This window comes from Entelurus aequoreus, linkage group LG15 (assembly GCF_033978785.1).
Source record: "Entelurus aequoreus isolate RoL-2023_Sb linkage group LG15, RoL_Eaeq_v1.1, whole genome shotgun sequence".
NCBI lineage: Eukaryota > Metazoa > Chordata > Actinopteri > Syngnathiformes > Syngnathidae > Entelurus > Entelurus aequoreus.
Window position 1 is genome coordinate 34781373 of NC_084745.1, and position 14704 is coordinate 34796076.

Sequence of the window (14704 nt, forward strand, 5' to 3'; positions counted from 1 at the left end):
TGTGAATGACTATGAGAAACCTTGGGGAGGATTATTTTAGACTTGTTTAGATTGACAAATATTCTGCTTTAGACTGCAATATTGTTCAATTAAGGACACTTATTACATATGCCTAGCTTGTGTGCTTAGCTGTTGTGTAGCTGCTAGCTCCTGGTAACCTATAGCCTACCATGTTTACCTTTTTTAAATAATTTCACTAAAATACGACTTGTGTGCTTATTGGACAACATTTAGATGTTAGGTGGCTGTCCAACTTTGCACAAGTAAACGCACCGCAGGACTGCTTGTATCAGACACTTTAGATCCAAGTCCATGCTTGTTTTTTGCGGATATCGCATTGATATATGATATCAATATAAGATCGGAATACCCCTAGTATACTGTATATACGGCTGACTGTTGTCTAGGAACATTGGGGTTAATGGAGTAAATACATACAAGTCCAGAAGGGTGCAGTCTGCCAATGGTCGTCGTTATGCGCAAAGCACGTGAGGCCCGGCAGGCTGCAGTCGTCTCCTTTCCTCAGCCGCTTCTTCACCTTCCTTTCCTTCTTCTTCCTGCGGATCTCGTTGTACAACTGCGCCTTCCCGTCCAGCTCGTGCACGGCCTCCCTGTGCAAAAAAATAAAACATTTAAAGATGATGTCAGCTCAGCCTCGGCATGGTGGGCCAAGCGTAGAATGGTGTGTTTAAGCGCACGCCACATGAACTGTCCTCCTCAATCCTATCATACACAACAGCTGCTTTGTGTTGCTGCACACTCTGCCCAGTGTCTCTGCTACAAGTGCATGATGGATCTTGGTCTGTGCTGGTGAGTCATCCCCTTTTTGCATGCGACCTGATCACTTCCAGACACACTGCAGGTCCTCGCCCATTAATCTGCTGTGTCATTTCCCCTCCCAACAGTCTCCATGACAGTTGGATCCAAACCCGCCACTCAAGACCATGAGACAGTGTACAGTCAAACTCAATAACACTACAGCCGCAATTTATGAGTGTAATTTTGCCAACGTGACCAAAAAAAAAAAAGAAGATTTTGGGGGATTTTATTAGTTTCCTTCTCACGTTCCGTCGCAATGTGCCACATGTTATTTCTTTCCTAATTTATCCTTTGCCCCAATAAATGTTTCTGGTTATGAAGACATCTGTTTTTGCTGCGAATAAGAAGTCATAAGTAGCTGCACCACGCTGAATGGATGTGCAGAGACATGATTGTTCATGGAACAGAGAGGAGGAGGAACTCACTTGAATGGATGGAGTTGATCATTCCTGTTCTTCAGCCTCTCTGCCTTGTTTCTGTCTCCTTTGTTGTAATAACTGCTGGTACAAACACATATTATTATAATTACTATTATGTCAGTAAGTTATATTTGTGGGTTGAGTTTAAAAAGCTTGGGAAGACATGCGCGTGGTTAGATGAGGAGATTATTGTAAATAACATTTTATTGATCCCTGGTTCCAACAGCAACAACATGGTATGCAGTACACAAGGCAGCAGTAGTAATAGCTGCACAGAACACACCAAAGTAAAACAGGTAGGAAAAAAATAGAAAAATCCTTTTTATACTCCAGTGTTTATATATTTCTTTTTAATGCTTTTAATTTGGATTTACTTATTTATTATTTTATTACTCTTTTTTTTTTTTTTCCATTGTTTCCGCACGTATCAATATGTCAAATTTAAGACTTCAAAACCGTCCATCCATCCATCTTCTACCGCTTGTCTCTCTCGGGGTCGCGGGGTGGCTGGAGTCTATCCCAGCTGCACTCGGGCACTCTGGACAAGTCGCCACTGGGGCTGCACGATTAATCGAGATCGAATAGACATTGAGGTTTTAATTAGAGTGATAAATAACCGCAATAGGCTGAGGTTTCACCGGAATTTGAGTGACAGACATGTTCGCCAATCAGAGTTGTTGAGCATCGCCTTTGTTTGTCTCTCGCTTCAAACAGGAAAAAAGAGGTCTCACGCTTTGCATCGCTCTAAGCACCTGAGCGCGTTTATTTAACCGTAGGCAGAGAGTGCTCTCTTCAATCATTCACAATCTTTGTCTTGGTAAGCGGAGCGCAGGGCGCCAGCTTTACAAACACAGGAAGCAAATACAAAGAGCCTCGCTACCTGCGACTCGCCAGTGAACAGTGCCGCAAAGTAACACAAGTTAGGAGGAAAAAATATAATCACAGAGCCAAATGTCCCGCTTCAAATTGGATGGGCAATATACGCCCAATAAAAGAAGATTGAGAGAGAATGCTGTGATCAGTGACAGCAACCTACAAAAATACAACATCCAACCTCGTTTTTCCAACTGGGAAAAATGCACTTTAATATGTTCTGTTAAATTTTTGCTTACGAAAATGAGAGTCCATTTTATATATTTTTAAATTTATATAGTTAACTAGAAGGTATTTACCTTCCAATTACAGTACAATGGTAAATAATTGTAGAATAATGAGAAAATTAAGTTTATGTCCTTTAAATAGTTATTTACTTACTATAAGTTTATTAGTTTCATTTGTTTTTATCTGTTATTTCTTCAGTTTAAGAGCATGCTGTAGACAAAAGCTCTGAGCCAAATATTTTTTAAAGTAAATTTACTGCATATTGTTCTAATGTGTGGCACCTAGAGACAAGAATGTGTTGATGGACATTGGGCAGTCTAAAAGTGACTTGTCTTGCTTCACTTGTTTTCACATTTTCATATACTTTTAAGCATTTTTATGCACAAAATATAACAATCGCAAATCGAAACGCAATCGCAATTTTGGTGAGAGAAATCGCAATTAGGTTTTTTCTGAAAATTGTGCGGCCCTAGTCCCCACCTGATGGCAGGGCCAACACAGATAGGTGACGACCATAATGAATACAATTTAAGACCATTTCACAGCCATACTGACATCAAAGTACAGAATGAAGGAAAATCGGAGGCCCAGAATTAATTGCAAGTATGGTATATTCTGTTCTTTTACATTGAAAAATGCTTAACCTACCTATTAACATCCTTACTTTTATCACATTTTTAAAACTTATGTTTTTATTTTTACTTTCCCTTAATACTGCAAGTCGTTTTTTATACTACCAATTCTTTAATTATATTGATAATCTTATATATAGGAATTGATTGTTGATATTATTTTTCCCAACACAATGCTTTCTTCCTTTCCACACAGGAAGTGAACATAAACAAACAGACAGAATGTAATCAAAACAAATATAGTATGTGTCAACATGTAGAAGACATTTTACAAGATTAAAGTTTTATAATCATTAGACAAATGGTCAATTAGATTTGACTTGATGGCATACTTGCCAACCTTGAGACCTCCGATACCGGGAGGTGGGGGCGTGGTCGGGGGTGGGGCGGGAGGCGTGGTTAAGAGGGGAATATATTTAGGCTAGAATTCACCAACTCAAGTATTTCATATACGTATATATATATATATATATTTTATTATACATATACATAAAAGAAATACTTGAATTTCAGTGTTCTGGAGGCTATCCAGTAGATGGCAGTATTGTCCTGTTTAAGAGTGTCACAACATTGCTGTTTACGGCAGACGAACTGCTTTACGGTAGACTAAACGTGACTGCTGTTGTTGTGTGTTGTTACCGCGCTGGGAGGACGTTAATGAAACTGCCTAACAATAAACCCACATAAGAAACCAAGAACTCGCCCTCGATCATTCTACAGTTATGACATCATTGGGCAGGCAAGCTGTTTATATTGTGGGAAAGCGGACGCGAGAACAGACTGTCCCCACTAAGGTCCGCATTGAGCTGGAGGGGGCGTGGCCTCCAGCTCCGGCTGAATACCGGGAGTTTGTCGGGAGAAAATTTCTGCCGGGAGGTTATCGGGAGAGGCGCTGAATACCGGGAGTCTCCCGGTAAAAACGGGAGGGTTGGCAAGTATGCTTGATGGCGGCCATATTTTTCCAAAAATGTTCACATACATGTTCTAGTCAGTCCATGAAGTTGTGTAAGCAAAATTACAAAACTCTACAAAAAAACGTTTTGCAGAGTGCATTGAGCTATGCAGCAATCAAGTCAAGCTAACTTAGGAGGTTTAACAACAGCGCCACCATGTGGTGTATATGTCAGCAAACTAATAGCAGTGTTTTGACACGTTCACTCTTTTGTGCAGCGGTTAAGGAGTAGAAGTTTACACAAACACAAAATGTCATGTGAAATCCTTAGGAGACTCGATATTTATGACAAATAGAGTTTTTGTTTTCCAGAAAAAGCAGAGTTAGTGGTCACCTTTTCTTTCCACAATCACAATCTTCAGGTCTCGTCCTCTTCAGATGGCCTCTGACCTCTCGCAGATTTTTGATTTTGTCCTGTAGTACTTCTATCTGCAACCAGACAGACACACAAATCACGTCTTGTGTCCTAAGTGTGCATGGTGGCTTGTATGAACCCACCTCTTGGTCCACGTAGCTCTTGTGGTCCTTCCAGGCTCTGGAGGACTGGTAGATTTCTCTCTCGCAGTGGACAGAGTCATTCATTAGGATGTAACACCTGCAAAAGGCACCAAATATGTCACACCTACACATTACGGAGACATTCATGTCAAAAGGGGGCTTTGGGACTCACTTGTGTGTAACCTTTAGGGATTTGGGGTACCCCACCGTGTTGGTGTCGTCTGCCAGCATTTCCTCTGACCCGTCATACGAGCCCGAGTCCAAATCTGGGTCCTCTGAGGGGTAGTGGCGCTTAGAGATGGCACGGTGGCGCACGGCGGACTGGTCATCAGCTTGCAGGTCCACATCGTAGATCTGACCCTCAAATTCCACAGAGAGAGATCTAGTGGGCCGTGTGTGAACGAACCGTGGACGATAACCTGAAATTTAAAAAATGATAAAAGTTTTATTTTTGTGCGATTTATTCTTCTAGTACAGAGAGTCTCAAACTGTGGTATGTGTGCCAGTAGTGGTGTAACCAAAAATCACTTGATTAAAGTACAGTGTTTTATTGTCCGATATTCAAACACAGTGTTACTGTTCAAACTGTGTGTAACATTGCAGTGGCCAAAATATGAAATACACTTGTTAAATAAAACGTCTGTCTTGTTTTTAATGAATACTTAAGCCTACTACGTTAGTGTATTATAATGTTGGTCATTATGGTGGTAGTTTTTTCTGAGGTGGTACTTGGTGAACAAAATTTGGGAACCACTGTTCTAGTAGCATCTTCAAAATGTTTGCACACACAGAAGATCCTCTAATTCAGCATTTGCAACCTAGAAAATGTTCAGTTTTTTTGCTAAAATTAACCAATGTCAATCAAACCAATCAAAACATCTAATTCGCTCGAAGTTAAAATAAGGGCATTCAATTCATACGTATTGCAGAAGAATCCATGCATTGTAATGACTCTATGAGACACTAGAGGGCGTCACACATTGTACTATGACATACATGTTTGCATCTTTATACTTACGCTGGCCGGAGGATGACGGCCGGTGGGAGCGGCGCTCTATCCTGGGAGGTTTGTAGAGGGCGTCCCCGCAGTTGCAGCCCCTCCCCTGGGGTTCATAGCTGCTGCGGGGCCTGAGGCTGCGAGCCCTCTTCCTTGGGCCCTCCTTGGAGCCGCCTTTGCACTTCTGTATCCTCCACTTGCCGGTGATCTCCTCCACGCAGTGCCACTTCTGCAAAGAAACAGCCTGTCAAGGGTTTTCCTTCCTTCAATCGCAAAAAGCTAATTTTTTGCGGCACTTGTGCGCCACATCCTATGGATTCTGACTGCACTTCTGGAGCTCTGACAGAGGAATGCTTCTGACTCATGTCTTACGCAAAACAGGACAGAAAGTGACCGCACAGGTCGGAGAGGCTCTGCTTTGGTTTCATCGTGCTCACACGACATGTCCACGCCAAGTGCGTCAGCAGATAATTACAAAAGAAACACCCTCTTGCTCATCCTCTGTCTTTCTGTGCAAGCGATGAAATGAATGGCGGAAGTGGAAGAGAGACATCTGCAGAGCGCAGCGCAGGAGTGTGGGAACGAAGGTGCAAACGCAGGACCATGAGGCCTATCGGGTTTCTCTTGGAAGGCTCGCACGGTGATGAAGAGCTCGGGGGTCTAACAGAGCTGATATGTCAGGAGCACGAAAGGGCGAGCGACCGCAATGGGATGAAAACAATCTGTTTTTCTTTCGGCTTCCACTGCACCTTCCCTTCCTCCCCTGTAAAAAAGGTCCGACGAGAACCACTGCGGTGGTTCAGGAGAGCAGACAAATGGGAAGACCACATTGCCCTCACACTGCCATTCACACCACTCTGACATCACGAGTATGCAGGATCCAAACTATAATAAACTGGGAAAAATGATAATAAATCAGCCATTTGATCTTGACAGACTCTGCAAGAAGTCGACGCTAAGTATTCAGAAAATAACCAAAGATCAAAATTTTTAATTGCATTTGATCTGAACTGTTGAGCATTGTGTTTATTTCTCGACTTGCTTAGCCTGATGAGCTGACACTTTTTGCAGCCTTTATGAAGTGAGTAACGATATTGCCTGCCCTTAAAGCGCCATGTATGAGACTGATGTCAACTGTAATCCCTGTTTCTGCACCCTTTTCTTCATGTGAGTGAGCACATTTGATTGGAGTTCTATACGCCCAACACATTCAGTACCTCAAAGTGAAATGCATTCACTCGTTTATGTTGCCGTAAAATGGATTTGGCTAGCATTAAGTTGCCACAACAGGGCGCTTCCTGCAACATACAACAACTTGTATTGTTCTGCTGCATGTTGCACCGTAACTGCCAGAAAAGTATCAGCCACAGATGAAAATGAAATGCAGACAAAAGTTAACCAAATCATGTGCTATTCCATATTCAAAGCTCCCCTAATATGCAAAAGTGACTTTTTAAAAATGTTCTAACAGTAATGTGTGTTTCTAAAGCAGTGCTTCTCAAATATTTTTTGTCACGCCCCCTCTAGGAAAAAGAAAATACTATACTATAAATTGTATAATTTGTCTATAAAACTATTATAACATTGTAATCTTATTAACATTAAAGAAATCTACACACCGGTCAGTCGGAAGGACTGCTCTAAAGTCCATGAGCACCAAAATGTATCATCTCCTGCACTTGTTTGCTCTACTTCACTGAAGACAGCTTTGTAAAAAAAAGTAGGCTTTGCTACACATCTTTAAAATCTGCCAGTCAGCTACAGACGTGGAAGCTGTAAGTTTTGTTTCTCTTCACCAAATATGCCCATGTAGCATGATGTTGCTGGTAAAATGTTGCTGTAATATTGTTATGCTTGTGTGCCACTCTTTAAGCTATGTCCAAACGAATAGCGATATTTCAAAAAGTCACATATTTCTACACAGTTATTGCCTCTTGTCCACATGCAAACATAAAGCTACATCATTTAATATATCACTGTATTGACAAACAGTTGAGGCGTGACCAAGTCAGCTGTAGTTGCTTTTTGAGGCTTTTGATTTACCACAGTAGGGCTGCAGCTTTAATTATTTTAGTCATCGAGTAATCTATCAATTACTTTGTTTGATTAATCGAAAAATAGAATAAAACAGACTTTCTAGCCTTAATGCATCTTTTACGCAAAATAATTTACCATATTTTTCGGAGTGTAAGTCGCTCCGGAGTATAAGTCGCACCGGCCGAAAATGCATAGTAAAGAAGGAAAAAAACATATACAGTATAAGTCGCACTGGAGTATAAGTCGCATTTTTTGGGGAAATGTATTTGATAAAACCCAACACCAAGAATAGACATTTGAAAGGCAATTTAAAATAAATAAAGAATAGTGAACAACAGGCTGAATAAGTGTACGTTATATGATGCATAAATAACCAACTGAGAACGTGCCTGGTATGTTAACGTAACATATTATGGTAAGAGTCATTCAAATAACTATAACATATAGAACATGCTATACGTTTACCAAACAATTTGTCACTCCTAATCGCTAAATCCCATGAAATCTTATACGTCTAGTCTCTTACGTGAATGAGCTAAATAATATTATTTGATATTTTACGGTAATGTGTTAATAATTTCACACATAAGTCGCTCCTGAGTATAAGTCGCACCCCCGGCCAAACTATGAAAAAAAACTGCGACTTATAGTCCGAAAAATATGGTAAGTAAATAATTAATTTTGTAATTATCCCTATTATTTCTTCTTATAAATGCACATAACATTGAAATTGCAACTTCGCCAAGGGAGCATCACTATACACTATTGAAAAAAACAAACAAAAAAAAAGCCTGAAAGGTAATAAATAATCAAACTGAACAAAAACATTGAGTGACAATGCATTTAAAAAAGTTTACACGCACACATTTGAAAAGGTAAATATGGAAGGAGTGGTGTTTGGTTTTTGGACAAACAACTAATTAGCATTAACAAATGGGAGATGTTAACATGTCCTTACATGTCCCAGAGTGTTTAAATAAAACATTTGTTATTCAAGTCAAACATAAAAGATGGAATACTTTTCAACACAAAGTCTGTCTTTTTCAGTTTGAAATGATCGCAAAACTTCTTTGGGCCCTTTGCTCTCTTTCCACCTTGTCACGGTTTTTCTTTGAGCCATCTTTCGGAACGCCACTGCTTCTGCCACACGCACACAAACACACACAAGCCTGCAGCACAAGCTGCATCACCATCAGATGCACCACTCTCATGTGCACTATTGGAGCAGTTTTGCAGAAACGATGTCTGCGTATTTTACTCAGTAAACAAATCATCCTGGCAACAAAATACAAATTCAAGATTTTTTCTAAACAAATTACTTGATTTAACTAACACATTTTTTCAGGACTACATGGCAGCCTGTAAATGTGTTATGTGAATAATTATTTTTAACTCATGGATTTTGATGTTTTAACACTAGAGCAGGGGTCGGCAACCCAAAATGTTGAAAGAGCCATATTGGACCAAAAATACAAAAACAAATATGTCTGGAGCCGCAAAAAATTAAAAGCCATATTACATGTGTCATGAGATATAAATGTAATTAAGAGGACTTAAAGGAAACTAAATGACCTCAAATATAGCTACAAATGAGGCATATGCAATATGTACATACAGCTAGCCTAAATAGCATGTTAGCATCGATTAGCTTGCAGTCACGCAGTGACCAAATATGTCTGATTAGCACTCCACACAAGTCAATAACATCAACAAAACTCACCTTTGTGCACTCATGCCCAACGTTAAAAGTGTGGTGGACAAAATGAGATAGAAAAAGTGGCATAAAACACGTCCTAGAAAGTCGGAGAAAGTTATACCTGGAAACAAACTATACGGCGAGTTCAAGGACCGCCAAAATTAGTAGGACAAAACGGCGCTCGCCAAATACTCGAATCAGTGAAGCATGTTTAATATAAACAGTGTGATTTATAACAATTAGCGAGGTTTATGTCATGTTTGTCCTCCCACAGAAAACATTCTGAAACAAAAAAATTGATTTTTTTTCCCCTCATCTTTTTCCATTCTTCATACATTTTTGAAAAATCTCCAGAGAGCCACTAGGGCGGCGCTAAAGAGCCGCATGCGGCTCTAGAGCCGCGGGTTGCCGACCCCCGCACTAGAGTAAGAGTAATGTGTGTTTTTGAAAATATTGATGTGTTCATGGACACATAGCATTTATGTTACGTTGTTATGTGATATATGACATCTTTTTAACTGTCAAAATTCCAATGGCTAATACAACATTACGAGGATGTCGTGGCGCGGTTGGGAGAGTGGCCGTACCAGCAACCCGAGGGTTCATGGTTCGATCCCTATCTTCTACCAACCTAGTCACGTCCGTTGTGTCCTTGAGCAAGACACTTCACCCTTGCTCCTGATGGGTCGTGGTTAGCGCCTTGCATGGCAGCTCCCGCCATCAGTGTGTGAATGTGTGTGAAGGTGTGTGTGAATGGGTGAATGTGGAAATAGTGTCAAAGTGCTTTGAGTGCCTTGAAGGGAGAAGAGCACTATACAAGTATACATTTACCATTTACGGAAAGATAGTTTGAATACAGTATAATGCAGAACTTTTATTGGCAAAAACAATTGTAAACATTGTAAACATCATAATGTGTTACCTGTCCTGGCTGTTCACATGGTGTCTGGAATTCAGCTTGCTGGCAGGTCTCTTTCACCTTCATGTATTTGGGCAGGCTGTTGGTGTGCTGCGTGCTCACAGAATCGTCCTTCTTCCTTAAGATTTTTCTGCACAACAATGAGAAAAGGAGCCGTTAAACCCAGCAGCCAATAGGGTCAAAGAAAACGTGAGAGAGCTTATTTAATGTTAAGAGATTTCTGGATATTTCTCAGCTTCTTGTGTATGAAGAGTGCGTCTGAACATGAAGCCCTGACCTCAGCTTGGCTTCAGCTTCAGCCCAATCTCCTCTACCACAAGACCTGGCTGCATATACGCTCCAAGCCCATGCCAGTCCAAACCCTCACCCTCGCCCCCATCTCTCTGCCAGAGAGTCAGACTGGCCTCTCACAAGCCACAGACAGAGTGACGGCAACAAATAAGCACAGAACAACCTGCCCCTTTAAGACTCGGCTCGCTGTCCCGTCTGGCGCGCTTGTTCCAAGGGCACGCGGCCAGGGTTCACACACTGGCTTGGCTGTCTTTCGGAGCCTTGCGCCAAGTGTAATTAAAGAGCTGCACAGCCAGTGTCTCTCCCTGATAACTAAATTACAACGATGATTAAATTCTCTGCTGTAATGTGGAGTGCAGATACCTCACGAGCAGTTCAAGTGCACACAGACTTTAGCTGGAGAGTGTGCAGCTGCATGGGCAGCAGACTGAAAGGTCTGCGGAGGCTAATCTCAGCATTAAGAGGCAAGCGCACAAGCAGACAGCCTTTATAAACAGTGTGGATTAATAGAAGAATGGATTAGAGGAGCCAAAGTCCCGGCAGGTCAAAGGTCACACTCTTTTTATTTCATACACATTAGTGCAGAGAACAAGCTTTTTTAACTTCCATAAAATGTTGTGTGTGTGTTTGTGTGTAGATGCTGACATCTAATAAATTAATGGAAAAATAAGAAGTCCAAGCTAACAAATGGGCATAGAGAGCTAAGATAGTAGGATGTTAGCAGAATGACCAAGCCGCAGGTGTCATCCTGTTCATCACTGTATGCTGGTTTGGTGTGGATCAGGATATATAATACCTGTATATTATTTTACAGCAAAGGTGTCAAACACAAGGTGCGAGGGCCACATCTGGCCCACGGCATCATGCCGCTTCTTTTAAACGTGGCCCGCAAAACCCTGGAAATAATGTGCGTCAGTAAGGAACTTCATCTTACTTGCTAGATGTATTTCCATTTTGACAGAAAAAAATTGTACTGCATGCAGCTGAAGTTCTTCTTCATAAGTTTTTCCAAGTTAACTTCAATATCTGCTTGTCATCTTGACTTTTGATTTCAAAGGAAGTTTTCCATCAGTTTGTCGGTGAATAATAATAATCAAATGAAAGGCCAGGGGCCAACTGTGTAATAATATCATGAGGCGTTTATACATTTATATGGTTTCCCTTTACAAACAGCGCTGAGGGCAGACGTAAATGTGATTTGTTCCATGATGAAAATGAGTTTGACACCTTTTTATGCAGTAGCTCACCATATTGAGTAGAGCACTCACAATTCAGCAAACATTTTTAAAAATATTCTTTTGGGACAAAAAAATGACAATGAAAGGTTATAATTTTGAGTAGTCAGTGTACAGCTTGGAAAAATATCGATGTACGTCAGAAGAGTTCTGCACTGAAAACATATATCAAGTTCTCACCTTCGAAGTAATCCTCCTCCAGTCTAACGCACATTCCCTGCCACATATTCATGCACTCTTTGAAGGATTCTTCTAAAGATTGTTATGCTCATTTTGATGTCATCTAGAGCAGTGGTTCTAAAAAATGTTGTACCATGTATCAACTCAGAAAACACTTGGCTCTTCAAGTACCACCATAATGTCTAACATCAAAATACAGTAGCATAGTAGGCCAAAGCATACATTAAAAACAAGAGGTTTTATTTAAAAAGTACATGATAAGTAGTTTGAACAGTAACACTGTGTTTGAATTTAGAAAAAAAACACTGTACTTGAATCAAGTTTTTTTTTTTGCCTTACCAGTAGATGGAGTTGTACCGCAGAATCACAGATCGAGAGTCTTATAAATGGATCCCCTTGATGACTCTCTTATAAAAATGGGAATAAATCACAAGGAGCCAGGTCGGTGATAATGTTCTCAGCCAAGAACTGTCGGAAACTCACAATGCCCTGAGCATCCAACAACAGTCAGAAGTTTTCTTGCTACAACTCTCGCCTCTTCTCGCCGACTAAACAAAGCAAAAGCCACAGGATCTCTTAGTAGACGAGCCATGTGGCAAGAAAACAAGGTTTTAGGCTTGTTACCATGGAACAAATGTGTCCCTTCAATTAACCGTGCAGCATTCATGCAGATCAACAGCATGACGCTTGTCTGTAGCTATGACACACATGTGTTGTCAGTCATTAAAACAATAAGGTGTTGAGTCATTTTCAGAGGATAGCAAATTGATATTGCTGTACAAGCTGTACACAGACTACTCTTAAGTATATTCAGGTTTACTTTTGTAGAAACGCTTGCTGAAGTGTAAGGAATCTACTTACTTTGGTCAGATAAACATCCGAACTGACTGTAAAACCCGCAGAAGCAGCTGTGTGGCAGGGTGGAGGGTTGAAAACTTAGTACATTTCAGGTTTATGTTAAGACATTATACGCTGGGTGATGACAGAAAGAAAGAGGAGGAAAAAGGAAGAGAGAGCTCCAGTTTACCCTCGCTCAACAAGGAATGTATCCCTCCAGACTTTGGGTTTCCGGTTGGATTTGAATCTGGGGGGGAAAGAAAGAAGCACAAACCTTTTAGTCGTCAAAGGGTTCTCCCTATCTGATACAGCACGTCAGGCATGCAGCTTGCACACATTAAAGCAAACTCAAGAGCTTGTAGGCTTTGCAGTTCCAGCATTTTTCCGCTTTTCTGCACATGAAATGTTCTCTAAGGAGGCGGTATCTCACTTTGCGTTTGTTTTTCCTAATGCCACAAACTAAATTGTGCAGGGGAGCGATTTTTCCACTCGGGCCCGGAGAAACAAAATGTTGAGTAAACAAATTGTCCTGTAAATTTCAGCAGAAGAACCTCAAGCACTTCTGTCTAACAGCTGACAGAAAGCAGCCACAAGCTTTTAAAGCTCACTCTATGCATAGCTTGAGCAATAACAGTGCTGTACTGTACTGTGCTCACAAGTGTCCATCCACTTGTATATTAACCCAGTGTGTTTCTTAACCATAGGTGCTGGGGCCCACTTTTGGGCCGCCAAAAAATTTCTGTTTCTTAGCTGAGGTCCATATGGGCCGCAGCGGTACTCAGTTGTAATATATTTTTCCACCACTTGTGGCAGTAATGATAATATCAAACAAACAGAAGTCTGGAGACAAAGTCATAAAGAAGTTTCTTAAGCGACAAAATGGTGAAGCTGTATTTTCATTTGCACCTAAATGTTATTGACAGTTTATTTAAAAAAACATATTACTTATTATTAATTTATTTTAGCACTGTGTAGCAAAATTTATTTTTTCTCAGTTTTTATGACATCCCATCTTTTGCAGTATATTTGATTAGTATTTATTATCATTATCATTGCCCTTTCAGGCAAAACTGGACAATCATGCATGACATACTATACATTACCTTTTGCAATATATTAATTTATATTATTATGTGTTGTCAACTTTGTATTTTTTTTAAAAATTATTATTATTTTTTTATGTCATGTCATTGCCTGTCATTATTAATCAGTCTGACCAAAGCCATGATAATACTCTGTGATCTACTCATTGTTTCATATCATTTGACAGGGTTTATCCTGTTAAACTGTAAGTAGGTTAAATATAATCATGGAATACAATACTAATTCAGTGGTGATATTTTAGTGGGCCCTGGGCCCCTCTGTAGTGGAAAAGTTGGGCCCAGAGGTCAAAGATTTTAAGAACCCCTATACTAACCTATTGCCAGTCCTTTCCTGTTCCAGCAGCTTTAAGATAGACTTTCCATCCATGTCCGGAGGCGTGTCCAGCCCAGCAATGTGCAGGATCGTAGGCGCCAGATCAATGTTCAGCACCAGGTGAGGGTTTCTGAAGCATGCAGCATCATACATACATTAAGTGTTGAACACCTTGCAGCAATAACATGTTAAAAGGATCGTGGTGATCTTAAGGGGTTCCTTACACTGCACCGGGCTCTACATTGGGGCCCCTCAGGAAGAACGGCACTCGAATGTCAAAGTCATAAGGCATGGACTTGCCTTTGACGAGGCCAAACTGACCGATGTGGTAGCCGTGGTCGGCGGTATAAATGATGTACGTGTTTTCCAGCTCTCCAGTCTCCTCCAGCATTTCATAAACCTGCAGGAAACAAGAAAAGAGGAACATCGATGGAGGACACTCATTAGGTACACCGGCCTTTGACAGGCAACTCACCTTTTGCACAGAATCATCCACAGACATGAGAGTCTGCAGCCGTTTCCGGTGGAGGAAATTGGTGAACTCCATGTGGATTGGCTTCATAGGGCCAGTGTACTGCATGATCCAGTGCTTGTCCATGTTGGGGGCATAGTTGTAGCTGGGGGTGCTGCAAGAAACACGTGAGAGAATGAGCTACCGGTATTTGCACAACAGTG

The 14704-nt window shown here is 40.9% G+C and overlaps 1 protein-coding gene across 7 annotated transcripts in view; it reads right to left on the minus strand.

Annotated features, from left to right (window-relative positions):
• sulf1 (sulfatase 1) overlaps positions 1 to 14704 on the minus strand; it is a 177444-nt gene that overhangs the window by 10158 nt on the left and 152582 nt on the right. For 5 of the 7 annotated variants that reach the window (XM_062021269.1, XM_062021271.1, XM_062021272.1 and 2 more), the window contains 11 exons: positions 14505 to 14655; positions 14254 to 14429; positions 14031 to 14159; positions 12804 to 12860; positions 10074 to 10200; positions 5440 to 5647; positions 4594 to 4840; positions 4422 to 4518; positions 4258 to 4352; positions 1245 to 1319; positions 439 to 611 (listed from right to left, as the gene is read on the minus strand). In XM_062021269.1, the coding sequence (XP_061877253.1) occupies positions 439 to 611; positions 1245 to 1319; positions 4258 to 4352; positions 4422 to 4518; positions 4594 to 4840; positions 5440 to 5647; positions 10074 to 10200; positions 12804 to 12860; positions 14031 to 14159; positions 14254 to 14429; positions 14505 to 14655 (1535 nt within the window). The remainder of the gene's footprint in view (positions 1 to 438; positions 612 to 1244; positions 1320 to 4257; positions 4353 to 4421; positions 4519 to 4593; positions 4841 to 5439; positions 5648 to 10073; positions 10201 to 12803; positions 12861 to 14030; positions 14160 to 14253; positions 14430 to 14504; positions 14656 to 14704) is intronic. The other 2 variants (XM_062021273.1, XM_062021275.1) reach the window with 1 other exon arrangement.